The 15,272-nt window shown below is 39.7% G+C and overlaps 1 protein-coding gene across 2 annotated transcripts in view; it reads right to left on the bottom strand.

Annotated features, from left to right (window-relative positions):
• Window positions 1-12,243, bottom strand: part of ANKDD1B (ankyrin repeat and death domain containing 1B) — a 54,799-nt gene extending 42,556 nt beyond the window's left edge. For both annotated transcript variants that reach the window (XM_028506633.2, XM_036020438.1), the window contains exons 1-3: window positions 12,057-12,243; window positions 6,704-6,807; window positions 3,867-3,965 (exon numbers count right to left, since the gene is read on the bottom strand). In XM_028506633.2, coding sequence (XP_028362434.1) covers window positions 3,867-3,965; window positions 6,704-6,807; window positions 12,057-12,216 — 363 coding nt within the window. In that variant the 5' untranslated portion in view covers window positions 12,217-12,243. The remainder of the gene's footprint in view (window positions 1-3,866; window positions 3,966-6,703; window positions 6,808-12,056) is intronic.
• Between the last annotated feature and the right edge of the window lie 3,029 nt (window positions 12,244-15,272).

The raw sequence follows: 15,272 nt of genomic DNA, 5'->3' as shown, positions 1-15,272 counted from the left end.
TGGCCCCCGAATGGCATGCATGTGAGACAGGTCCAAATAGCACTGTAAAGGGGTTGAAAATGTAGTGGCATTGGTATCAAATGCTGTTGGTGAAATTGGCCATCCATACACAAGAAAAAACAAACAAACAAATGAACAAACAAGAACCTGGAGCTATTCCTCACACCTTATTAACTCAAAATGGACAACAGATCTAAATGTAAAATACAAGGCTATAAAAGTTGTTTTTTTGTTGTTTGTTTTTTTTCACAATGAAGGTATGTTTATCAAAGATGGGGACAGTGAAACAAGGAAAGGCCTGGGATAGAAGTAGCAATAAGAGAGAGCCTAGGCTGGGCTGCCTTAACTCACTGGGAAGTCAGAGAAAAAAGGGCATTGTGGACAGGTTCAGAGCATTAGCCCAGGGCAAGCTGTGATGCCCATTGCTCCCTTGGTTAAAGTTTTATGGGGACCCTTAGAGTTTAGGAGATTTGTGCCTATGGGGGAAGACGAGATAGAAGAGGGGAAGGGAATGGCATGGTTTGCTCCCCAGAGGGAGAGCATGCCTATAAAAGTTTTGAGAAAAGAAAAAAAAATCTTCACGACCTTAAGTTAGGCAAATCATTCTTAGATATAATACCAATATCCAGATTCATTTAAAAAATATAAGTAAATTGTACCTCACCAAAATTAAAAGCTTTTGCTCTGAAAAACACTAAAAAGCTATAGAATGTCAGGAGATATTTGCAAATGACATATCTGATAAAAGATTTGTATCCAACCCAATTAAAAAATGGGCAAAGGACTTGAACAGACACTTCTCCAAGGAGGACATACAGAGGATCCAAAGACACATGAAACAATGTTCAATATCGCTAGCTATCGGAGAGATGCAAATTAAAACCACAATGAGATACCACTTCACACCAGTCAGAATGGCCATCATAAACAAAGCAACAAACAACAAGTGTTGGAGAGGTTGTGGAGAAAAGGGATCCCTAGTGCACTGTTGGTGGGACTGCAGACTGGTACAACCACTATGGAAAGTAGTATGGAACTTCCTCAGAAAACTCAAAATGGATCTGCCTTTTGACCCAGCAATTCCACTGCTGGGACTCTATCCTAAGAACACTAAAACACCAATACAAAAGAACCTGTGCATCCCAATGTTCACAGCAGCACAATTTACAATAGCTAGGTGCTGGAAGCAACCTAGATGCCCATCAGTAAATGAATGGATCAAAAAACTATGGTACATTTACACAATGGAATTCTATGCAGCAGAAAGAAAGAAGGAGCTCCTACCCTTTGCAACAGCTTGGATGGAGCTGGAAAGCTTTATGCTAAGCAAAACAAGCCAGGCAGTGAAAGACAAATACCATATGCTCTCACCTTTAACAGGAACCTAATCAACAAAACAAAGAAACAAGCAAAATATAACCAAAGACACTGAAATAGGGGACAGACTGACAGTGACCATGGGAGAGAAGAGAAAATTTCAGGGTAGAATGGGAAGGGCTTACAGGAACAAATTTAAAGGACACATGGACAAAAACTAGGGGGAGGGTGGTAATGGGAGGGAAGTGGGGAGGGTTGGGTGGGTGGGCTGGATTGGGAGTAAAAGGGAGAAAACTGTAATTGAACAATGATTAAAATAAAAAAAAAGATTTGTATCCAAAATACATAAATAATTCTGAAATTCAACAATAAGAAAACAACTGAATTTTTAAAAAATATTCAAGAGATCTGAATAGATACATCACCAAAAAAGACATGCAAAGGGTAAATACCACAAAAAAAGATGCTCCCATTAAGGAAATGTAAATTAAACCACAATGAGAAGCCCATACAAAGCTACTAGAATGGCTAAAATTAAGGGGAAAAAATGACAATCCCAAGTGCTGATGAGGAGGTGGAACAACTGGAGTCCCGCCGCATTGCTGGTGGGAATGGAAATGGAACAGCAACTCTAGAAAACTGGCAGCTTCTTGTACATAGCTTACTATATGACCCAGTCATCTCACTTCTAGGCATTTACACTAGGGGAAATGAAAACTTATGCATGCACAAATACCTGTACATGGATGTTTATAGAAGCTTCATTTGTGACAGTCAAAAAATGAAAACAACTCTAATGTCTTTCAACTGGTGGAATGGATCATTAAACTGTAGTACATCCACATACTGGAATGCTATTCAGGAATAAAGGGGAGGCATTAGTGATACAGACAACATAAATGAACCTCAGATGCATTTTGCTGAGTGAAAGAATGGCTACTAGAATGGCTAAAATTAAGGGAAAAAAGTGACAATCCCAAATGCTGATGAGGAGATGGAACAACTGGAGCTTGAAAGGGTATATATACTATGCAATATCATTTATATGGCATTTTCAAAAAGGCAAAATTATAGAGATATAGAAGAAGTAAGTTGTTGCCAGGACTAGGGAGAGTATGACTACAAGCCCAGCATGAGGGAATTTTCTGGTTGATGCAATTTTTGTGGATTTTGGTTGGGGTAGTGGTTACATGAATCTATCAATGTATTAAAACTCATAGCACTGTATGCCAAAACAGTGTTAATTGTAAGTTTGTTAATTTAAAAATTAAATTAAAATAAAAAGTTATTGTATCAGGGTTTCAGTGTCAGAATAATAGATACTTGGTAATCAGGTCTATGATCAAAGCATCTTTTGTAGGCTAATGTTAAAAAATAATCAAATAACCTAAAAAACATGTTCCTTCAGTACCATTACCATAATACAATTTATTATACTTACAACATTGGAGTGCTTTTGGTCCTGTTTTTAAAAAGGGGTAGTTCTTCATTCTGATTCTGTTATGGATCAATCTACTTGCCTACCAATACCAGAGCAATAATTATGACAGAGAGGGGTGTACTCTACTTGTGAAACAGAGAAATTCTCATCATTATCAAGTCTAGACCACGTCTATATGTTGACAAAACTAACAAAATGACCAATTGGTTTGAACTGACTTATTCATTTATTTTCCAAAAACTTACTAAGCACATACTAAATCCAAGCCCTGTAAGACATGAAGGGAGAGTAATGCTGAGTCTTACCCTCCAAAGAGCCATTTCAGAGAGTAAACAGAATAGCTCTGGGGGAATCTGCTGAATGGTTTATCTTTAAGAACCATGGTCCATTGAATTAACTAAAAACCAAGGCTATCATCTCTTTCTGCAACTAGAGATGATAAGCATGATGTTGGATTTCTCCAGCCCAAGTTGTTTCCTTGTGCCACAGTAAAGTATTTTAAAAAGTAGGTGGAAAATCCTCAGGATGTAGGCTGATGTGTGGCTAATGATATGGTCCCTGGAATCAGTTAAACCAGGTTCAAATCCTGCTTCTACCCTTTCTTAGATGTAATTTTGGGGCAAGATATTTAACCTCTCTGTGTCTCAGGTTCCTCATCTGTAACTTGGGTATTAATTCTCTTTCAAGGTTGAGGGGCTAAATGTTAAAGTCCTAAGACTGGTGCTTAGTATATACTATGTATTTAAAAAGTTTCTTTATTTATCAGAGTTCACAGGACAAAGTCCCTGAGGCCAGTTAGCTTCTGTCTTCCATTGCCCCAAGTTATATTCTGGGCAACCATCTCACTCTTACAAATGTATGCCACTGACAATAAGGTCAACATGGGGAAATAAGTAAAAGCCCAAGTCCTATAGGTAATGGGTAAAGAATTTAGTCACCAAAAAACAAAGAGCACACAACACATATATTCTCAAAGAGACATTTCTGAAATGACTACTTCCAATCGAAATATTTTGTGTATATGTGAAGAAAAGGTGACCCAAGTGACCAGACTTCCCCAAACATTCATCCTGTTCCAATCCATTTTACCAAAGGAGGAAGACCTTACCTTATCAGCAACATCCACCCTGGCCTTGTGATTAAGCAAGAAATCCACTGCAGATAAATGACTTGCCCCCACTGCAAAGTGCAGGGCTGTGCGGTTCATCTGAGGAAACAGAATTTGTGTTTTCAATCACCTGATTGTTATTTAGCCTTTTTAAGATTCCCATTTCTTGAATGATCACAATTTTCTATCCGGTGCTTGTACTTTTTATTATTTATCCACTCTTTATTCTTGTCTTTGAAAGTAGTGAGAATTGCGTCTAGCATAATCTTGCCTTCATTTATTACTAGATAATATCAGAGAATTTGGCAATCCACCAAAGGCTGTGCCCCAAGCTGACATCCACTGCACAACCTAACATTGCTTATAATGATATAGTGGATCTCAATTAGGGAATAAAAGTCATATTTTTCCCCATATACAATAATTAATAATGGTACTATATTTTTCGGATCAAAAGACACACCTAGGTTTTAAAGGAGAAAAGTAGGCAAAATATTTTTGAAGCCAAAAATGTGGTAAAATATTTAATAACATAAATAACATAATATTTCACCAATGTAAATGTAAACAGAACTCAGCAGCATTAACAACCATTATTTCTCCCAAATTTGGGAGGAGGGGAGAAAAGGTGCATCTTATAGTCCAAAAAATATGGTAAATATTTTCTGATTAGAATATATTGATAGTGTTATAATAAACATTTTCCTACATTTTTAATACATATACAGTTTTTTCTTCTGTAATTTTTTGGACTGCAAATTTCACTGAAGCAAACAAATTTCTTCTGACAGGAAGGGAAGATGACAGGAGAATGAAACAGACACAGAAAAAGAAAGCTATGAATATCTTTTGCTTCAAAGGAAAGCCACCAGGTGCTCTAGAGATGTCCACAGACAGTCTACTGCATTCCAAATGATGGATGTTTTGCTTGTAAGTAAAATTCATGTCATATTTCCCATAATGTAGACACTGTTTTTCCTTCCAAAGAAGGTACCTGGGCCTGGATTTACCATCCTCTGTTTCACATAAATAATTTATTGCAAAAATATGAGAAATGTTTAAATTAAATATTTGACTTCCTTGGTAGCTAAACTGGTGAAAAACTAAGTTTGACAAAACATTAGTTATTCTTGACATTGTCTGCAATCTAGAGCTATGTTCTAGCATGTCAAATTTGGGCTTATACACTTCCCCAATAACTTTATTTTGAATAAAAATGCAAGCTAAAGCAACATCCAAGATAATTCAATAAAATCACCTACATTTTTTTCATCTCTATCATTACAGATTTTAAGGAACATTACAGGTAACCATGTCAGTAATTTGCTGTAAACAGGCCTAAAAGAGATGCCATTAGAAGGCATCAGTAGTTTATAATAACTTGCCATACTGAATGTAAGTTAAAGTGGTCTAGGTTGTACTGTATCTCCAAGTACTTTAATATAAAAATATGGTTTAAAATATCAAGAACTTGCATGTGAAAAATTTAAATGGTTATAAAAGTATACTGAAGAATCTATTTCCTGCCACTTGGAAAAATGATTATTGCTTTATTTATTCAACCATCAATCTAAATAATAGCTTCAAATGTCCTTGCTTAGTTTTTACTTCTCTCTCTCTTTCTTCCTTGATTCCTTGACGTTTTTCTTTTTTTGTTACTAAAATTTTTATGCTGCAAAATTTGCTGTTTTTCTACTCTTTCTAGGATGTCTATAGACAATGAATACTATATACACCCATAACACATCAGATACACACACACACACACACACATGCATATAATATACACAGACACATAAATTTCCACATATGCATAAACACATACTTCTTCAAATACACACACGAACAACTGCTAAACGTCCTTCTACTGCATATGATGCAAGACTTCAGTTTCTATGACCTCATTGCCTGGGACAGATTAAGGCTTTGTGGAACTTGAAGTTTACACTCTTTAGGGAGCCCTCTTTAACACCAGAGTCAGAGAACTTAACAGATTGTAGTTAAAATTTCTCACTTTTTCAGATTTTACAAAGTCATATAACTACGGGAACATAGTCCTAGAACCCTTCAAGGGCCTTGGAAGAGGGTTATATAAGCAGGGGCCCTAAAACTTCTGTTCCATTTAGCATTACATCCACCTCTGCCACCCCAATCTTGAACCACTCCACAAATTGTTCTAAACAACTGACACAACCCCAACCAGTTCACTTTAATGAGCTCTGCTTTGAGGGGCTGTCAGGAAATCCCCACAAAACCAAGCCATAGGAAATTCATAGTCTAGCAGTGGGCTTCTCCTGCCAAGTGGAGCACTTGAAAAACAACTAAGAGCCAGGTTTCCGAAAGAGCCCCATTGCCCAACATGCAGATGCATTTTCAAAGGCAGTAGAATGAAAACACATATTCTCCTTTAGATTTTAAATTTGGAAGAGCCAACCACAAAGGACATAACTGGAGAGAAAACAACCTAGATTGTGTAGCAAAAGATGTTCTGCCTTCCCAGAATATAGGAGCCAAAGTCATCCACAGGCAATAAACTAGGACTGAGTCCAGGCCCATAACCTTGACAGCTGGCTTTACTGCCCACCCACAGACTTTGCACAGATGTGCCTAAAGACCCCGTGCACTTCCCCTCTGTTAAGATAAATTAAAATGCTAGGAGCCTATTCCAATGCTTGATTTCACCTTTAGCATAAACACTCAAATTACCAACAAAAGAGATCTCCCTTACCTCATCTAGCACAATCATTTTTATTTTTATTTTTATTATATTTGGTTGACCTGTGTAAACCCAAACCACCCTTAGAGCAGTCACTGTCACATCTTTGACTTCCACTCACATTGTTCACAGCATTAATGTTAACCTTCTTTTCAAACAGCTTCTCCATAAGATCCAAATTATTGCTTTTAGCAGCATTCTGGAAGCTTCTCTCATTTGGCAATACTGAAAGAGAGCAAGCAAGCAAGCATGACTGAGGGAATTCATAGGGAATGAAGAAAAAGCAAACATCAGTTTTGGTAAACCTTTTAACTTTAAAAACTTGAATCAACAACCTCGAGCCTTTCTCATTTTGCCATTCTGAACAAGGGAACTCTGCTTCGATATTTTATAAGCTGTGTTGTTAAGATTTCACTTTCTCCTCGCTCTACAAGTGTTTTCACATACTTAAAAATATTCCTGGTCCCAAATAAAACATTATTCCCAGGACCACCCTGAAGTCGGTAATGTAGTCTCTGGCTCCAGGAAGTTATAGGGTGGCCAAGGACTTCCCAGGGGATGTTGTTTATAAAATGTTTGCATAAGATTAGACAGGGAGGAGCCCAAATGCTCCATACAGAGATAAAATTGTTGTCTGCAGAGCCCTGTGCAGATGCCAGTCCTGCTGGAACAAAACTTTAAAATGCAGCACATCACATAAATATATACAAAGCCTAAAAGGGATGAACATTTTTTATTCTCATTTATATGGAAGGAGATAAAAGTAGATTCACAATTACTATAAATATTATATATCACACACATACACACATTCAGGTGGTAAGTTTCATTACCTAGCATAAAGAAGATTGGGATTCATTTATTTACTGTCATGTAGGGGAGATAGAGGGTTCACAGGGGAAAACCTCTACACTGGAGGATAAAGTCAGAATTGGAACAATGAGAATCAACAATAAACCATCTCCAAAAAGAAAGGACCATAAGAGAGGTTTTGTAGATATGTTCCCAAGTACTTTCCCTAGTATCTGCCAAAGACTCTTCAGAATACCATGAAGTCCAGGTAAAGGTTACCCAGATGACCAGGGGACGTCTTCATTCTTTCTGTCCTAAATTCCTCATTTCTTTTCTACCTCTCCTACTATTACCACTCTGTGACTTCAATGTCCACTGAGACGAGTAATCCAGCACCTTAGTTTCTCAGTTCCCTGCCTCCCCTGCCTCTAATAATCCATCTGACTTCAGCCATCCAATATCATGGTCATATTCTTGACCTGATCACCCTCAAAAAACTACACTACCTCTGACATCTTCAAGAATCCCATTCTCTGAACACCACCTCATCCATTAAGCTCTAGTTCCCCCAGTGCAGAAATTCTGCAACCTTATCAAGTCCTCCAATCTACTGTTCTCCCATCACTTCATATTCATCCCTTATGTCCTTACTTCCCTCCTTACCCAGTTTATATCCCATAGTCTATCTTTGAAATCACATCCATGCAAACACCTTTACCTACCTTACCACACTGGTCAGAATCCTAATTCTGAGGCTAAGACCAGCTGCTATGCCCTCCATTTTTGCACTTCAACACCTCAGTGATCCTGGAGAAAAGCACACAACCATGCTGTAGTAGACACTGCTAGTGTTCATCACAATCTGGTTCTTTCTCCCATCCTTCCTGAACACACGGATGAGTACACATCCCAGCCTACATGCAGTTGGGTGAGGTATGTCCAGTGAACTGAGAGCAGAAGTGATGGTGTGTCACTACGGGGCTAAGTCAGTGAAAAGCCTGTGTCACCTTCCAGATCTCTCTTGCCCTGTCTTGTCAACCCTGAAAGCTATGTGTTTAAATGTAGGGATGTTAGGACTATATTGCATCCCCTCAACATTTGTATTTTGAAGTAAGTCCTAACCCCCAGAATCTCAGAATGTGACTTTATTTGGAGATAGGTTCTTCATAGAGGTAATGAAGTAAAAATGAGGTCATTAGGACAGGCCCTAATCCAAGATGACCAGTATCCTTATAAGAAAAGAAGTTTGGCCCTGGCTGGCGTAGCTCAGTGGATTGAGCGCGGGCTGGGAACCAAAGTGTCCCAGGTTCGATTCCCAGCCAGGGTACATTCCTGGGTTGCAGGCCATAACCCCCAGCAACCGCACATTGATGTTTCTCTCTCTCTCTCTCTCCCTCCCTTCCTTCCCTCTCTAAAAATAAATAAATAAAATCTTTAAAAAAAAAAAAAAAAAAGAAGTTTGGACAAAGAAACAACAGAGAGATGACTGACTATGTGAAGACAGAGGGAGAAGAGGAACATCTACATGCCAAGGAGAGAGTCCTCAGAAGAAACTAGCCCTGCTCACATCTTGATCTTGGAATTTGAGCCTTGAGAACTGTGAGATAAATTTTTTGTTGTTTAAGCCACCTAGTCTGTGGTGGTTTCTTATGGCAGCCCTAGAAGATGACTACAAGTTACAAGGTGGTGGCGCCTCCATCAGCATGGTATTGGGAGACAATCGTCCATGGGTCTCTTGCATTTCTGCACATCTTATAAGCAGAATCACTGACTGCCTTTGTTCTTCTGGAATATCTTCCCAAGGATTCTGTATAGTGAAATTCATTGAAAGAGACAGATAATGTCTTCCTCTGATCAAGGGGCAGCTTTGCTTACAGCCTAAAAAAATAGTGAGAGTAAGGCATCCTTACTGTCCATTACAAAAGATTTGGGTTTTTTAAGTCAAGAGCCTCCTGTAACACAACTCACTGCACGTGCAGGTAGGTATTATTTCTATAACACTTGGGGCTCTTTGCATCTCACTGTGGGATGCAAACTGACATCCTATAAATGGCTTCAATAAAACTAACACAAATGCTGGCACTCTGGCTACTGCTTCTGCTGTGAGTAATAAAATCCTTTGTATCCAGAAGAGTTTTCTGCCAGCATCTACAATACCATGGTAGGCTAACTTGTTAGCCTGCACATAGAGTAAAATCTCAGACCTTTTACAGTTGTTGACATGTGGGGTCCTGAGAGTCTAGGTAGAGCAGATACCCTCCCAGCCCATGTAAGAAGTGTTGTATGTGCAAGAAATAGACCTTTACTCAGGTTTAGGGGTTATTTGTTACTGCAGAGAAAGCTAGTCTATCCTGACTGACACACATACTAATGAGCAACAGATAACAAACATACTCCTACATTTTCACCCACTACTCTCAAGTAGGACCTCAGTACAGCAATCCTACCACATTTCCCTAGGCTTCCATTCTCCAAAATTTCATGCCTTTTTCTTTTTCTTCAAATATCCTAATCTACTAATTTACCTTATTGGCCACCATTACCATCACTTAATTCTCGGTTTATAATAGTGCATGGGGAAAGTATAAGCAATCAGATAGGAATTCCTACATCTTCTCACCAGTACGTCTACCCATGAATATACATTTATACTATACCCTCTGCCTGTATTACTGTTACAGTCAATGAAAATCCCTGTGCCTAACCAAGGCTAGCCCCTCTACTTGGGCTCTGGATCATGTCCCTTCTTGTCAATTATTTCATGTATTAATTTCCTAGAAAATTATCTTCTTGCTCCTCTGCATCATTTAATCATACACCTCAAAACACTCAGCAGCAATGTTATACCTTCAGTGTAAAAAAACCAAAAAACAAAAACCTATCTCTTAACTTCACATTGCTTTCCAACTGCTACTCCATTTCTCAATCTTCTGTTACCCCCAAACTTGTAAGTGTTCTATAATTTCTGATTCTACTTCCTCATCTCACAGTCTTATCTCAACTCATGTTAATTAGACATTGTTCTCATCACTCTACTGAAATTGCTCTTGTCAGGTCAAGATCGAGATTTGTCAAAATACACTCATCACCCCTCTGTCATGTGCACTGAACTGATGGCAGATTTGACGCAGAGGATGACACTTCCCTTGTAACATGTTCTTCTCCAAGCTTCTGTTAGACCACCTATTGCTTCCAAGTCTCTTTTACTGGCTCTTCTCTGCTTGATCTCCAAATATTGGAGCACCCTAGAGTTTTTATAAAATGACAACCTAATGGAGTAGGCATTAGCACTCCCATTTCACAGATAAGGAACTGAGACTTGAGGGAAAAAGTGAAACCACTTGCTCATGTCTTTTTTAAAAATTTATTGATTTGAGAGAAAGAGAAGAAAGGTGAGAGAGGGAGAGAAACGATTTGTTGTTTCACTTATTTATGCATTCATTGGTTGATTCTTGTATGTGCCCTGACCAGGGATTGAACCTGTGACATGGGGATATCAGGACAACACTCTAACCGACTGAACTACCTGGCTAGGGCCTGGCCTCCCCCCCCTTTTTTTTTTAATTTTAACCCTCACCAGAGGATATGTTTACTGATTTTAGAGAGAAAAGGGAGAAAGAGAGAGAAAAAACATCAGTTGGTTTGCCCCCCTGGCACGCACCCTGGCCAAGGATGGAACCTGCAGCCTAGGTATATGCTCTACCAGGAATCAAACCCACAACCTTTTGCAGTATAGGAGGATGTTCCAACCAACTGAGTTACCTGGCCAGGGCTGGCTTACTGATTTTTGACATAGGTTTGAAGACCTTGACAATGGGGAAAGGGTAATTATTTCAATAAAATGTATTTGAATACCTGGACATCCAAATGGAAAAAAAACTGAATCTTGATGTAAACCTCACACTCATCCAAAAATTAACTGAAAATGGATATTAGATGTAAATGTAAAACACAGGAGAAAACACAGGAGGAAAATTTCACCAGCTGGGGTTAAGCAAACAGTTCTCGGACATGACAACAACAGAGAAACTGGACTTCATCAAAAGTTAAAACTTTGCTCAGCGAAAAGTACTATTAATAGAAAGACAAGCTGAAGGAATATATTGGCAAGTCACACATCTGGTAAATGAAGTATATTCAGAATATATAAAGAACTCGGGAAAGTCAATGGGAAAACAAATAGGAAAAAAGACATCAATGGACCACAGAGGAACGTTCCAAAAATCTTCCAAAAATCGGTTTATGATATAAACTGAGGCAGATTTATATTATAAATGTATTCCTAAGGCATAGTTGATCCATTTCATGCTTTAAAAATGTAAGTACAGAAAAATTAACTGACTTACTGAAAGTCATACAATAGTCAGTATGTGAGTCAGGGTTTGAGATACCAGCTCCTGTTTGAGATGGGATATGAGATATTAAACTCCTATTTGTAAAAAGGTTTAATCTTCCTCATGTGGGAAGAGTAACACTTTCCTTCCACCCCACAGGGCAGGTTTAACCAGAAGTAAAAACACCCGGGAAACGGGGCCCCAGGCGTGGGTGGGGGTGGATTCCGTAGCCAGCGACTCCCACTGAGGGTGGGTGCGGGGGCCAGGCCAGGCCTTGAGCGCTTCCTCCCGCATCCCCTCTGCCGGCCCGGCCCCGCCCCGCCCGACAGGTTCTCCACGCGGACTCACGGAGCTCGTGTCCCGCCACCGCCTCCGGAGGGCCGTCTTGCTTGGGGACGCCCGACCGGTCTCTCCCATCTTGCCGAGCCCCCTTCGCGGTCGAGGCAACGGCGAGCAGCAGCGCCTTCAGCGCCGCCCCGCGACCCGGGGAGCCAGGCGTAGGGTCCATGTCCGCCTGCAGCCCTCGGGCTCGGTGGCACGGTCGCTCTGAGCCCCGCGGTTCCCGGGGCAGCGCGCGCCGGCCGGCCAAGAGCCCCGCCCTCAGGTGTGGCGGCGTGTGGCAGGGCTGGGTTTTACCTGCAGTAAAACATGCTGAGGAGACGCCCAGCTCCCACCCCAGCGGCTCCTCGAACGGCTTTGAGAGCTGTGGGGGTTGGACTTAGAACCAATACTGCTGCAACTTCAACATGAAACCACTTCCACATGGGCTTACAGAATTTTCTTTTAAATAAAGTGACACTCTCAATTTCTTGCCCGAAGGTGTAAACCTTGGTGTCCCATTTTAATGCAGTTGTAACTTACGGGTATGATTGCTTTCTTGGTGGATTATAAAATAAAGAACTGAGGAAATACAGCAATCTATTCTGGCCAATCTTGTGCCTCGCTAAAATTTCTGATCACGTGCAAGAGCAGAATACGGAAGGTCGACCAGGATCCCTGCCCTGATTCTACAGTGCACACAATGGACTACAACAAAATAAAATAAACCTGTGGGAAGTTTTGCATATTCTAGCAGGGGAAAAATTTTGAGAGACCTCATAGTAAAACTAGATTTGATCCTAGAACTGACGTACCCTTTTTATGTGTACACGCGCGCGCACGAGTACAAAAAAGTGCTATTAGGGAAGCACGGTCTATAAAATGCACAAGACGGTCAAGAAACTGATGAAAGCTTGGAAATGAATTGGAAGGCCAGAGATTAAGCACCTGATATAAGGGCTTGACAAAAGGAATGGAAAGTAGTAGATCTTTTCAAGAGGCCCCACCAGAATAGACAGAATTCAATAGCAGATACGGGTTTAGCAGAGGTTGTGTTTGTATGTGTGTGTAGTGTATGTTCATCTGTGTATACGTATGTATGTATGAGTTTGAAATTTTAATAAATTTAAGAGATTGCAGTCGGAAGGAAAGGTTTAGCACCACCTGCCTCTCAATTATCTTGTCTCCCTGAGACTTGTGTGAAGAGCAAGCAACAAGGAGATAGTGTCATAAATGAGCTCACACTTGTAAGGTGGGTAGTTCAATATTGTGCTTAGCTTAATAAATGGAATCATATTTCCAATTCTCACCCTACCATCTGAGTTTTTCTTGAACTGTTAATCAATCCATTTGTATATTTCAAAGAAAAGTGATTATCCTTCAATTGCACAACAGAAGAAAAATTTGTGCTCCAGGGAAATAAACACCACCTCTCTGTGAATTCATCAAAATCCTGGCAGGTATGTTTAAACATATTACTGCTGTTAAATGGAGCATTACTTGAAAAAAAAAAAAAAAGAAATCAGCACCAGGCACCAGGTATCCTTTTCAAAATGGAATATTTCCTCAAAACTCACTTTTAAGCTCTAGGTTAACTGTCATATTTTGAGACTTCTTCTAAATATTTCTAAGCCCCCTAAAAGGACAAAAAATAAAATATTTATAAAGTAAACCATTATCTAAATAAAAGGAAAGAAATGCAATTCCCTCTTTCTGGAGTGCCCATCCCTTAGTGCCCGGCTTGAGTGGAGCCACCTACATCAGCCACCACCCCGTCTTCCCAGGGCAAAAATAATAATATAGCAATAGACACCACCCTTTGGGCACATATAGCAAAGCTACAGCAAAGAATATTTCAGGGTCTTTATAGAGAAACAAGACCATGAAGGAGTGTCTGATCAGTCTTTCCAGAGGACAGGGATCCTTTCCTGAAGGTGGCCCTTGGGCTGAGCTGAAAGAATAGTTGTGTACAGTGGGAGAGGCCAAAGGAGCATTCAGGAAGCACATTGTGGGCAGAGGGAGCAACCGAGCAGGACTCCAGAAGGAAGAAATAGCATCATCTATTCAGGAAACTACAAGCTATGCAGTAGAATTTGATTGGCCTTGAATGCCAAGCCCAGTGTTTGGTGTACATCATGGACAGCAATACGTAATGGCTTGTAATGGCTTGCAAGAGCTGGCTGCTGAGTTCTCAGGAATTCTTTGAGAACTGGTTAACATCATGTCCACAGCTTAAAATCTGTTATGGTATTTACACCACAGGAATCATCATTCACTGAAAATCAGCTCCCCTTTTCTCACCCCCTACTGATCCTGGAGAGAGCTGAGAGCTTTGAAATCTTTTATTTGTTTTGTTTCTAACATAAGAGTGACATTATGAAGGTGCTATTTACGGCTAATCTGCAAAAAAAAAAATGCACAAAACAGTTTAGACAGGGAAAGCTGAGAAATCAGTTGGAAGGCCATAGTTTAGGCAACTAGTAAGGGCTTGAAAAAAGAATGGAAAGAAATGTTTTTAAGAGGCCCTATAAAGGTACACAGAACTCAACAATAGATGGCTGAGTGGGTTGAGTGAGGTTCCCTGGGTGGCAGTACTTTGCTGCCTGCATTGTGCCTGGTCCCTCCTGGACTTCGCCCATTTACCTCTTTCCCTTTGCTGATTTTAATATGTATTCTTTCACTGCAACAAACTGTAACTACGAGTATAACAGCTTTTTTGAGTCCTGCAAATAATTCTAACAACATATTTAGCCTGAGGGTAGTCCTGGAGGCTCATCACATAGTAGTAGAGATCACATTTTTTAAAAAATCTGTGGATAACCAATCATGCATGCATCATTTATTTAATAGTCAATACTTTTTTGTAGTGAGTCATCTACAATGTCCACACCTATGTCAATACCACTCTGTTAATATGCTGTATTACTATAGCTTTATAATAAATCTTGACATGTAATAAGGCCTCTCCTTCTACCTTCTTATTCTTGGGCCTTTGCTCTTCCATATACCATTTAGGGCCTACTTAACAACTTCCCAGAAAAACCATGAGGTATTTTGTTTTGAATTCTACTGAACTTATAGAATAATTTGAGAATAGTTTTAAGGTAGTCATCCTTCCTATCCTTCCTATCATGTACAGGGTTACACTTCTCATTTACTCAGATGTACAAGTTCATCTTTCAGTAATATTTTGTAGTTCCCAAGTTATTACACATTTCTTGATAGATTCCCCGCCTGCTCTTTAAG

The sequence above is a fragment of the Phyllostomus discolor genome, chromosome 3 (assembly GCF_004126475.2).
Source record: "Phyllostomus discolor isolate MPI-MPIP mPhyDis1 chromosome 3, mPhyDis1.pri.v3, whole genome shotgun sequence".
NCBI lineage: Eukaryota > Metazoa > Chordata > Mammalia > Chiroptera > Phyllostomidae > Phyllostomus > Phyllostomus discolor.
This window is presented reverse-complemented; position numbering and strand designations above follow the sequence as displayed.